At 37.8% G+C, this 13,737-nt stretch overlaps 1 protein-coding gene across 1 annotated transcript in view; it reads left to right on the forward strand.

Moving 5' to 3' along the window:
• Positions 1–13,737, forward strand: part of LOC126237437 (protein quick-to-court) — a 342,763-nt gene that overhangs the window by 290,555 nt on the left and 38,471 nt on the right. The window contains exons 6-7 of the mRNA XM_049947552.1: positions 1,080–1,254; positions 6,173–6,268. Of these exons, the coding sequence (XP_049803509.1) occupies positions 1,080–1,254; positions 6,173–6,268 (271 nt within the window). The remainder of the gene's footprint in view (positions 1–1,079; positions 1,255–6,172; positions 6,269–13,737) is intronic.

The raw sequence follows: 13,737 nt of genomic DNA on the forward strand, positions 1-13,737 counted from the left end.
ATGTCTGATGCCAAAATACACTGAATATTTAGTTTATCTACATATACTCCCTGCTTCTCAAATACTTCCTTTGTTGGGAAAGCAAATGGTCAGCAACCCTGTTTACTAGTTGCTGCACTTGTAAATGTCAGTATGATTTAACCCTTTGCAGTCTGTAATGCAGAGACAGGGTGCTTCCATGCACTCTTACTTAAATTGCCATCACTCAGGCAGCTAGCATGCCACAGAGATTTGCACTAGCCTCTTTGTGGATACATTGAGGCCACTCACCAACATTAGGGTATACATTAAAACAAAAAGTGGGCTTTCACTCAAATATATTTACACAAGCATTACAATACAAAACTTTTCATTATGTGATACTTTTTGGAACTCTTCAGGATGGTCTGTTTCCATCGTCATTTCACTCAAATTGTTTGCAAATCAATCATTGTCATCATCAAAATCATTGTCACTCTTGTTTTCACTTAGACATTCCTCTAAAAGCTCTATGATCTCTTCCTCAAATGAATGTGCTGGAAGAACTACCTATTTCGTGCCTGCTAGCTGGAACATAATAATTACAGCCTTCCTCTCAACACAGCAGCTACAGTTCTACACAGAGTTACCACATGCTACCCTAGGTGGTAGCACTATGCACATTGATGCCTACTGCAGTCAGATTTGAGACTAGCAGGTGAGAACTGTGAAAAATTGTATAAAAGGAGACTCGACATTGGAGTGGGAAATAAAATTGTCAGTGTTGAGTGCGAGTTGCTGTTGAAGTGGGAGGGGTTAAGTTCAAAGAGTGATGGTGTTTTGGGAAAGTAGCATATTTAAATCATTTACTAATAATTGAAGGAATGACTTGTCTCCCTCCCTTCTTACTTCCATGCTTCTCCACATGCCTTCCTCTCTACTTCCCTCCTACATTTCTACTTATCTTCCACCCTATCTATTGCCGTCTCTTGATCCCTCTCTACCACCCACTCTATTGCCCTACCTTGCCCCCCCCCCCCCCTCCCATCTATCTTGACTCTTCCCAGTACCACAAGTGTTCAGTTGTATTGCATACTTTAATGACAATTGCTTGTTCACAGGTATTGTGAACTACGAACTGAATATGACAAAGCACAGGATAAGATCAGAGAACTGGAGAGGGAAACAGAGAGCCTGCGTAAAAACATGGAGGAGCATGAAGAGAGGAATAAAAATATGTATTTGAAAATGTACATGAAGGGACAAGAGGCTGCCAAGTTTGAGCATGCAGATCAGGTAATAACTTTTGTCTCCCTTTTCATCTTCTATCTGAAGTGTGATCTTGCTTTATGCAGCTCTCCAGTCTGATAACTGCCTAGCCATACAGTATGCTGCTACACACTAAAATTAATAGAAATGATTTTTTTGGAAAATGTTTCACCAGACTGTGAATTCTGTAAATATATTCCTTGATTTCTTAAAGGTGTGCAACACAGTGTGGGTGTGTAAACCGTCCTACTGTTTTGGTTTTAGCTTTTTTTGCACATTATGCATTTTAGCTTATGTGTTGGAACATGTTAATTCTGTGTTTATATGATCCTAAATAACTCACTCAGAAGTATGGAAGGATGCTTTAAACCCATAATCACATAAGCAATTTACACTTGTTGACGATACTTCACCTGTGATTCAAAACTTTGTAACATTACCTGAAGAATAAAATCTATCAAAAATGAGGTTCATTCACTCTTCAAAAATCAATTATGATAATGCATCTCATCTTTGTCCATTATACTCATATTATAAGAGAAACTGGAAACAGTTTTCCTTACCTGAAAAATAGAATCTGTCAAAAATGAGATTCATTCACTCTTCAGAAATCAATTAATTGGATCTTCATCAATTATGCCCATATTCTGACAAAAACTGGAAACAATTCTCAGTTACAGCTAGTTACAGAGCCTTTGCAAAGTCACCTGCAAACTTCCTTTATGGGAAATGTGAAGAAGCTTGAATCTGGATTTCTGTGGGATAATACAAATGTTTTGAGCAGAGTGAATTCAGTGAGAGAAATCCAGTATATATCTGCATGAATGCAATTAGGTTATGTAACATATCTATGCAAACAGAAATTGATATGTTACATTTCCATTATTATAAATTGTGGAGGATTTTTATAAAACAGTTCATCTACACTGAGTTCTGTGTTCCTTTTTTTGCTTTAGATGTCTTTATCTGTTAGATAATTCTGATCTAAGAGAGACATGGCTATCTCTCCACACACAGCAATGAGACACAAGTAATTTTTCGTTTTTTATTTTTTCTCATATGTCATTTGCAGTACAGTTAATACTCTCAGCCATTTATAGTTTTTCTATGTTATTCTTTAAACCGATAACAGAAAGCAAAAGTGCTTGGCATTGTAAATCCCAGAAAGAAATTGTGATTAGAGAAAGAAACCTCTGCCACAGACTTTGTTAAGCTCTTTAATACAAATGCTTGCACTTGATTAATTAGAACCTTAGCCAGTTTATTTATTGACTCATATCTCATCATCATCATCATCATCATCATTTAAGACTGATTATGCCTTTCAGCGTTCAGTCTGGAGCATAGCCCCCTTATAAAATTCCTCCATGATCCCCTATTCAGTGCTAACATTAGTGCCTCTTCTGATGTTAAACCTATTACTTCAAAATCATTCTTAACCGAATCCAGGTACCTTCTCCTTGGTCTGCCCCGACTCCTACCCTCTACTGCTGAACCCACGAGTCTCCTGGGTAACCTTGCTTCTCCCATGCCTGTAACATGACCCCACCATCTAAGCCTGTTCGCCCTGACTGCTACATCTATAGAGTTCATTCCAAGTTTTTCTTTGATTTCCTCATTGTGGACGCCCTCCTGCCATTGTTCCCATTTACTATTACCTGCAATCATCCTAGCTACTTTCATATCTGTAACCTCAACCTTGTTGATAAGGTAACCTGAATCCACCCAGCTTTCGCTCCCATACAACAAAGTTGGTCGAAAGATTGAACGGTGCACAGATAACTTAGTCTTGGTACTGACTTCCTACTTGCAGAAGAGAGTAGATCGTAGCTGAGCGCTCACTGCATTAGCTTTGCTACGCCTCGCTTCCAGTTCTTTCACTATGTTACCATCCTGTGAGAATATGCATCCTAAGTACTTGAAACCGTCCACCTGTTCTGACTTTGTTCCTCCTATTTGGCACTCAATCCGTTTATATTTCTTTCCCACTGACATTACTTTCGTTTTAGAGATGCTAATCTTCATACCATAGTCCTTGCATTTCTGATCTAGCTCTGAAATATTACTTTGCAAACTTTCAATCGAATCTGCCATCACAACTAAGTCATCCGCATATGCAAGACTGCTTGTTTTGTGTTCACATATCTTAATCTCACACAGCCAGTCTATTGTTTTCAACATATGATCCATAAATAATATGAAAAACAGTGGAGACAGGTTGCATCCTTGTCTTACCACTGAAACTACTCTGAACCATGAACTCAATTTACCGTCAACTCTAACTGCTACCTGACTGTCCATGTAAAGACCTTTAATTGCTTGCAAAAGTTTGCCTCCTATTCCATAATCTCGTAGAACAGACAATAACTTCCTCCTAGGAACCCGGTCATATGCCTTTTCTAGATCTATAAAGCATAGATACAATTCCCTGTTCCACTCATAACACTTCTCCATTATTTGCCGTAAGCTAAAGATCTGGTCCTGACAACCTCTAAGAGGCCTAAACCCACACTGACTTTCATCCAATTGGTCCTCAACTAATACTCACACTTTCCTTTCAACAATTCCTGAGAAGATTTTACCAACAACGCTGATTAAAGAGATGTAGTTGTTACAATCTTTTCTGTTTCCATGTTTAAAGATTGGTGTGATTACTGCTTTTGTGCAGTCTGATGGAACCTGTCCCGACTCCCAGGCCACTTCAATTATCCTGTGTAGCCATTTAAGACCTGACATTCCATTGTATTTTATGAGTTCCGACTTAATTTCATCCACCCCAGCTGCTTTATTGCACTGCAATCTATTGACCATTTTCTCCACTTCCTCAAATGTGATCCTATTTCTATCATCATTCCTATCCCATTCTACCTCAAAATCTGAAACATTACTGATCGTATTTTCACCTACATTGAGCAACTCTTCAAAATATTCCCTCCATCTGCCCAAGGCATCCACAGGATTCACCAGCAGTTTTCCTGACCTGTCCAAAATACTTGTCATGTCCTTCTTACCTCCCTTTCGAAGACTGCTAATTACACTCCAGAATGGTTTTCCAGCAGCGTGACCCATAGTCTCCAACCTGTTTCCAAAGTCTTCTCAAGATTTCTTCTTGGATGCTGCAATTATCTGTTTGGCTTTGTTTCTTTCTTCAACATAACTTTCTCTGCCTACCTGAGTTCTAGTATGTAGCCATTTTTGATATGCCTTCTTTTTCCTTTTACAGGCTGCCTTGACTGTGTCATTCCACCAAGCTGTTTGCTTCATCCTACTTTTACACACTACTGTTCCAAGACATTCTTTAGCCACTTCTAGTACTGTGTCCCTGTACCTTGTCCATTCCTTTTCCAATGACTGTAATTGACTACATTCAACTAACTGGTACCTTCCTGAGATCGCTGTTATGTACTTGTGCCTGATTTCCTTATCCTGAAGTTTCTCCACTCTTATCCTCCTACATATGGACCTGACCTCCTGCACTTTCGGCCTCACAATCACAATTTCACTGCAGATTAAATAATGATCAGTGTCATCAAAGAATCCCCTGAATACGCGTGTGTCCCTCACAGCCTTCCTGAATTCCTGATCTGTTATTATATAGTCAATGACAGAACTGGTTCCCCTGCCTTCCCAAGTATACCGGTGAATGTTCTTATGTTTAAATAAGGAGTTTGTGATTACTAAGCCCATACTGGCACAGAAATCCAAGAGTTGTTTCCCGTTCCTGTTGGCCTCCATATCCTCTCCAATTTACCCATAACCTTTTCATACCCTTCTGTTCGATTTCCAATCCTGGCATTAAAATCACCCATGAGCAGAACACTGTCCTTGTCCTTTACTCTAACAACTACATCACTGAGTGCCTGATAAAAACTATCCATCTTATCTTGATCTGTCCCTTCACAATGTGAATATACTAACACAATCCTAATTTTCTTGCTAGACACTATCAAAACTATCCACATCAGTCGTTCGTTTACATACCTTATTGCAACTACGCTGGGTTCCATTTCTTTCCTGATGTAAAGCCCTACACCCCATTGTGCTATTCCTGCTTTGACTCCTGACAGGTAGACCTTGTATTCTCCCTCTTCCTCTTCTTTCTCACCCCTTACCCGAATGTCACTAACAGCTAAAACGTCCAGCCACATCTTACTTGCAGCCTCTGTCAGCTCTACCTTCTTCCCAGAGTAGCCCCCATTGATATTAATAGCTCCCCATCTCATTACCATTTGTTTCCCAAGTCATATCTTAGGAGTCCCTGGTTTATCAGTTAGAGGTGGGACTCTGTCACCTCCAAAGGTCCGAGGCATTTTGCTCTGATTGTTGCCAGCATCATATTTAAAGTACCAGGGAAGCAGGTTGCTAGCCTTACTTGCCCCAAATCCCATTGGGTTTTACCCCTAACGGTGACCACGACTCAGAATATGTCCGAGATGCCCAGCCATCTTCCAAAGTAACTTGTGTCCCAACTGTCGGGACCACTTACTTGGCCACTCATATGTTGCCCGTGGTTCATGAACTAGGACATGACTACAGGAACCCACACCATGAACCATGACTCATATCTTTCTCCATCAAATGTATTTCATTTAATCCACACCTGTTTTTGTTAACTTCATTACTGATGGAACATTGTGCCCATAAAAAGTGTAATTTTATTTGTAGTAGTGTGTTAAATATTAATTATTGTATTGTATGTTACATATTGAAATTCAAAAATGGAGTGGTAAATAAAACTTCTGACATCCAAGCACTCTGCCTTCCTATGCTGCATCTGGAGGATACAACAGTATCTTGCAACTTTTGGAAGTTGTTTTTCCTATTAGAATTCTAGTTTTAACATGATTACGTACTTCTCATAAATTAACTTTGTCTTAACTTAACACAGCTTTGACATTCATGTTACAGTAAAAGCAGATAAATAATAACACACATGCTATTTCAGGTACTGGAGTTTGCACATAAGGCACCAAATAGGGTGTCAGTTCCAGAATTATTAAAACAGTTGCAGACAACAGAAAATGAGCTGGAACATATCAAGGTGAGGCTTTGTGGTGTGCTTTTAATGTGTTGCATGGTACATCCTGGTGGATGCATTTCTGTTTCCCCAGCAGACTTTCTCACAGTCCCTTTAATGTTTTGTCCTAGTGTAGTTACAAATTTTGAATGGCAGCATTAAATGTGTTGTTTCTCTTGCACTTTTAAAAAAATAAACTGAAAATTATTCTAAAATAATGGTACCAGAATTCAGGTAAAACATACGAAATGGGGAAGGTAACTTTATAATTTACTAACACACACTGTTGCACACCCAGCAATATGGAAGCTCTGAAATGCCTAGAATATTTGAACCGTACCTATTACTATATCTATTTGAGAAGAGTGTTTTTAAAGGGTGCAGTTGTGATATGTTGAATGAAGATACACTTTATAATTTTCCAATTTAAGAAATGAAGATACTTCTGGAACACATTATTCTTATCAAGAACTTTCTACTATCGTGACTGTTAGTCTGTCATACGTCTGCATCACCTACATATGTACTCCACATTGTACTGATATGGTTGAAAAGCACTATGTTATGGTGAAATTTCCATTACTGTGCTGAATGAAAGTGATTTCAGTTTGAAGTTGCAATGGAATGACAGTACAAAATAAACTTCATCTATCATCTGGTGATAGACACATCAAGGAAAGATGAAAAAAGTGTTAGGTTTCAGATCCAGCAGTTCCTTCACATGGCAAAATATGGGAAAGAGTTTAGGGAAAATGGGTGTTTGCATTATTAGATATTCTCCAGCCAGTTAGAAGCAGTGATACTCTCCATATAGTAGTGGTAATGAAGCTGATTACTTTCTTCAGGAAAATAATATGTGGTGTTAAACTCAATTTGGGAATGCACAAAATAAGATGGTAATTTGTTTGTGAAAAGCTGAAGTTTTAGAAGCAAGAGTGACAATGTGGAAAAAACACAGTATGTTATTTTCTGACATGATGATAATGCACTTAGAGGGGACACTGAGAGAACAAACATCATCACTAAGGAATTAAAGTAGAAACTGTGTGCCACAGGATGGTTTTGATGTGGGAGATGTTTGTTGGTGATAAACGTTAAAGATAGGCAGCAGCAATGAGAAAACTTAAGAAAATAAACTGGGGCCTGTCACACATACACATTATCTACATACATACTCTATAAGCCACTGTATGATGCATGGCAGAGGGTACCTTGTAACAATATTAGACATTTCCTTTCCTGTTCCACTCCAAATACATCAAGGAAATTGACCATCCGTGGTCCTTAGGTAAAATGTACGTTGGTGGCAGTAGAATATTTCAGCATTCAACTTCAAATGCTGGGTCTTTAAATTTAATCAACAGCATTTCTTCCACCCAGAAATTCTCCTTAGAATTCACAAAGCATCTACGTAATACTCGCATGTTGATCAAACCTACTGGTAACAGGCCTAGCAGTGTGCCTATGAATTGCTTCAGTGTCTTCCTTTAATCTGCCTTTGCGAGGATCCCAAACACTCAAGCAGAACTCAAGAACACAGTGTGCAATTGTTTTGTATGTGACCACCTTTATACACGAGCTACAGTTTCCTAAAATTATCCCAATAAAATGTAGCTGGCCATTCGTCTTCACTACTACCATTATCATGTGCTCATTCCATTTACTATCACTTCGCAGCATTATGCCTAGATAGTTAACCGATGTGACTTTGTTATGCAGCACTCTACTAATACTGTACTCAGAAACACAAGTGTGTTTCCTACTCATCTGCATTATTACATTTAGAGCTAGCTGCCGTTCATCCTGCCAACTAGAAATTTTGTCAAAGCCATCTTGTATTTTCCTGAAGTCACTTAGTGATGATACCCCTGTACACTACAGCGTCATCAGCGAACAGCCACAGATTGGTACTTGCCTGTTTGTTAGATCATTTTGTTTATAGAGAATAAGAGTGGTTCTAGTACACACCACTGAGGCACTCGTGACTGTATCCTTGTCTATAATGAACCTTCTTCATTGAGAACAGTGTACTGGGTTCTATTACTTAAAAAGTCTTCAAGCCACTCATGCGTCTGGGAACTTATTCTGTATACTCATATTTGCATGAAATTTGCCATAAGACACTGTGTCAAATATTTTCTGGAAATCTAGGAGTATAGAATCTGCCTGTCATCCTTCATCCATGATTCACAGGATATTATGCAAGAAAAGGGCAATCCAAGTTTTGCCTGAGTGATGCTTTTTAAATCCATGTTGATTTGTGGACAGAAGATTTTCCATCTCAAGGAAATGTCTTGTATTCAAACTGAGAATGTGTTCAAGAATTCTGCAGCAAAACGATATTACGTACATTGCTCTGTAATTTTGCTGGTCCATTCCTTTTCCCTTCTTATATTCTGGAGTCACATGAGATTTTTCACAGTTGCTTGGGACATAGCATTAGGTGACAGATTCATGATAAAGCAAAGTAATAGGCCAGTGTCACTGATATGCACTGTAAAACCAAATTATGATTCAATCAAGATCTGGTTACTCATTTACTTTCAACTCTTTCAGTTGCATCTCTATGTCAGGGATGCTTATTACTATGTCCTCCACATGGGTTTCTGTTTAACAATCCAATGACAGTATGTTTGTACAATCCCCCAGCATGAATGATTTCTTACATGCAAAATTTAAAATTTCAGTTTCCCAATTGCTGTCTTCTATCACCACACCAGAATGGTCAACAGTTGATGGGATAGAAGCCTTCAGACCAATTAGCAATTTTATAGGAACAGAATTTTCTCAGGTGCTCAGCGAGATCTTTTGCTAACATTTGACGGTGGTTTTAGTTGTACACTTTACTTGGAACATACTTCTCCAGAGTGCAATTTCCAATCCGTTTACATGCTTTTCTGATAGGGTGAACCTATTGTGCATGCAGGCCTGAAAGGAAATAATGATTTTGGCACACATTCTGAGAATGGCGCATCAGCAGAAAAGGCTTCTGTCTCTGTGCTGTTATCAAAACTAGACCCATATTAATTGGAACTGCTTACTCCAGTGTGCTCTCTTTATATCATCATTGAATAGACCAGAGTTGGTGTATTTAGTCAGAATCAATGAATAACACATACATCACAAATATTTTAGAAGTACACCTGAAGGTTTGTCCGTTTTTGTGTTTATTCTTACAGCCAAGTGGAAGGTGCCAGACAGACAGACAGACAGACAGACATACATATGTTAATATTCATGTCTAGGGAAGATAAGAAGATGAACAGACAATACCATATGTTACATAAGTATAAGTACACCCAATACCTGGTCACTCATCTGCTTTCTGTAACACAGTATTTTGTCTGCCTTAAGCTGAGGGTTCACGCTGCATATTCTTGAGACAGATGCACATTATTTTGGTTTCACTTTATGTAACATTTGTTTACTAAGAGGCTCTATTTACGAATGAAAGTTGCATAACAACCATCTTCACATAATGATTTTCAGCTTATGCATGATGGAAACTATGTTGGCAAATACCCAAGCAGGTAACCAGGCCTATGTTGGAATGACACACACTCTCCATATATCAAATTACGAGGTGCCTAGAACATCAGCAACAGTGGAGAGTTGGAGCTTCTGAAACCCTCAAAACTTCACACTAAGAAGCAGCACGTAGTTGGCATGCTGAGCATAAACACAATAGCTAAAATTGGTAAATTCAGACATGGAACCAGAAAAATGAAAGATCACATCTGCATATACATGCTACAGAAAACCAGTTCCCTAATCAGTTATAAGTGTGGAATCAGCATCATGAAAATTATCGAACCTGATTTCTATATCCAGCAAAAAATTGTCCACAATCATAGACAGACTTGCTACTGTGAACATCAAAAACTAGAGGAGTCCTGAAGACTTTTAACTGTTTCGGGAAGAACTTGAGGAAACATGCATCCAAATATCACAGCACCAGGTGATAATTGTAGATGATTTCAATGCACAAATAGGCCCTGAAAAGAAGCATAATAGGTGGTTTTGCAGTTCACAGACAAGTCAGCCTTAATGGAGAAGGTTTTATCAAATACTACAGATAATTGAACTTAAAAATAATGTCAATACACTTCAAACAAGTGCCCCAGAGTGACTATATGAGTATCACAATAATATGGAGAGGATAGATTTTTATCACACAGAGGAGACAAGTGCAGTAAAAAAGACTGCTAAAATATTAAAGCTTTTGGACAGAGTCCTTCTTATACAGCAGACAACACACACACACACACATTCACACAAGCACAACTCTCTCTCTCTCTCTCTCTCTCTCTCTCTCTCTCTCTTACACACACACACACACACACACACACACACGCGGCCACTGTCTCAGTACTAGAGCCTTGATTGCTATGGCAGGTAACACTCTATACTTTCCATATTGTTTTTATTCCATCCTGGATTTTTTTTCCATTGTTGAAACGAATATCAACGCACACTTAGTTAACCAAATGACAGTTACATCACACGAGCATTAAAAAAAAATGAAAAATGTGAAATTAACTGGAAAGTGTCAAAATCCAAGCTGTGAAGCTGAACTGGATGAATTAGAAGAGAACTTCAGAAAAAAAAGCCTCAAGACTTTACACTTTGACAGCTACACTTCAGAGGGGCAGTAAATAATAAAAATATCTAAAATCTTTTCTGAATATGCAAAGGAGCTATTGATCTTCAAAAGGTCACTATAAACAAACCTGTTTAATGTAAAGTATTTTGACAATCAGACGATACATTGAAGAAAGAGGTAAAAAGAATGATCAAGGGCAAAAGAATAATAGTGGTATAGGAGAACATCAAATTTGAGCTGGAATTATAAAATGGGCAGGTAATAAGATGATGATAAATACTATAACTCCTGAAAGATATCTGGAAAAAGTAGAGAATACCATAGGATTAGAAGCTGGTAATCATCACCATTAAACAAGTAAAAACAACACAAAGCTGTAAATAACTACAGAGGGATATTTCTGCTAAATAGGATAGAAAAAGAGACCGAAAACAAGATTGGTGAAAACAAAGCAGTATTTTAAAGAAGAAAGGTCAACCCCTTCTTTTATCAAGTTGTGCCACAAATTTCTTTTCAGTTAGTACCTCTTCTTTAGTTACTTGTCCTTCCCATTTATTCTTTGGTATTCCAAAATCTTTTATTCTCTTTTTGTTTGAGCAGCTTATCATCTATCTTCCCTGATATACAAGGCTACACTTAGACAAATATCTTCAACAAGGACTTCATATTACTTAAATTGATATTAAATGTTGATACATTCCTCATTTTCAAAAAATTTTTTCTTGCTATGTCAGTCTGCATTTTATATCCTCTTTACTTTGGCCATTGTCAGTTAATTTACTGCACAAATAGTTAAACCCATCTACTACTTTTAGTATATCTTTCTCTAAAGTGACCCCTCAGCATTGCTGATTTAATTAGATTACATTCCATCACTCTTGTTCATCTTGTAATCTTTTCTCAAGACACTTTTCTTGCCATCCACTTACTCTTTCAAGTCCTTTGCCGTCAGTGAGAGAATTACAATGTCAACAACAAACGTCAAAGTTTTCTCCTTAGTTTCCTATATTGCTTGCTCAATGTACAAATTGCATAATTTAAGTGATAGGCTACAAACCATGTCTTACTGTCCTCTCAGCTACTGCTTCCCTTTGATATCCTTTGACTCTTTATAATTACAGTCTGGTTTCTCTAAAAGTTATAAATAACACTTCAACCCTTGTATTTTATCCCCACTGCCTACAGAATTTGAAAGAATGTAGTCCAGTCAACACTGTCAAAAGCATTCTCTAAATCTGCAAATGCTGCAATTATAAGTTTGCCTTTCTTCAATCTTTCTTGTAAGACAATACATAGATTTACTATAAAAATTCGGAAGTTGGAAAACAGGCAGTCAGTCTCTAAATTTTTAGGTTTTAATGTGAAGTACAACTCAATAGACAAATGTTAGTTGACATCATAGGGAAGTTTTGTGTAGGCCACAAGATTGGAGATCTTATCATGCAGACAAAAATACCAAGTCTAAAGTATGACCTCAGGGAGTAGCATCAGAACCTTTTGGTATCAGGAGAGGAGTGATACAAAGAGACATGCTATCTCATCAGTACTGTTTAATTTAGTTTTGGGAAAAAATAATCTGGGAATTGAGAGAACAGTGGCAAAAAGAAGCACAGCTGTTATAAAGTGGGTTCACAAGAACAATCTAAGCATATTCTGTTCATACTTTGCTGATTAGTGGTCCTAATTGAAAGAGAGGATCGGGGAAAAACGCTGCTGCAATGACATCTCAGAAAACACTCTTGAAAATTTCATATAAAAAGACAGAAGCAATGAAAATGCTGATGGACTTTAAAACAGCACACATAATAATAAAAGGGAGTTGAAAGTGGAGTGCAAATGAAGAAATGGACGAGACAAAGAAAATATTAAAAACATAATTATGAAAATGGAGTTTCTCTTAAAGGCTCATACAACTGATTTACATGAAATCAATAACCATAAAAACTAATTTGCGGCACTTGAACTTGGTGATAAGACCAGAAGTGCTGTTTGAATCCAAATGTCTTGCCCACTACAGGAAAACTGAATCAAAGGACATCAGGAAAGTAGAGACTAAAATACTAAAGTAGTATTGGGCCCCAGAAAGGAATGTGACATTTGGAAGAAAAGGCAAAATAAGAAGCTGTATACACAGATTAGTGAACAGACAGATGAAAAGACAAAAAGGTGACTGAGGCTAGCCTGTGTATGTATATAATAAGCAACAGCAGTTTACCCAAGAGGATGTGGGAGTACACTTAGAAATGCTAGACCACCACAGTGTGGAAGGAAGGTTACAAAAGATGTAGAGGAACTAAGCCTGGCTAGGGAAAAGTGTTGTTGTTTTTGTGGTCTTCAATGTGAGGACTGGTTTGATGCAACTCTCCACGCTGCTCTATCCCATGCAAGCCTCTCCATCTCCAAATAACTACTGCAACCAATATCCTTCTAGATCTGCTTAGTGTACTCATCTCTTGGTCTCCATCTACAATTTTTATCCTCCACACTTTCCTATAATAACTAAATTGGTGATCATTTGATGATGTCTCAGAATGTGTCCTATCAACTCATCCCATTATTTAGGCAAGTTGTGTCACAAATATCTTGTGTCCCAAATTCTGTGATGCGATCTAGCCATCTAATCTTCAGCATTCTTCTGTAGCACCACATTTCAAAAGCATACAGCGACACATACAGATGAGTAATAGACACAAAGATGGCAGATGACCATAACTGACCTTACAGATGGAGATCATAAGTCAGCATATGAAGAAAGTTTGGGAGTGGAGTGGCAGAAAACTAAAAAAGCATTAGTTAAACGTAGTCCACAAAAGGCATGAACTATCTTAATCAGTTGTCATTAACATATTACATCAAATCTGTGATGGTTCATTTCAAAAATGTATACATA

Source organism: Schistocerca nitens, chromosome 2 (genome assembly GCF_023898315.1).
Source record: "Schistocerca nitens isolate TAMUIC-IGC-003100 chromosome 2, iqSchNite1.1, whole genome shotgun sequence".
Lineage (NCBI taxonomy): Eukaryota > Metazoa > Arthropoda > Insecta > Orthoptera > Acrididae > Schistocerca > Schistocerca nitens.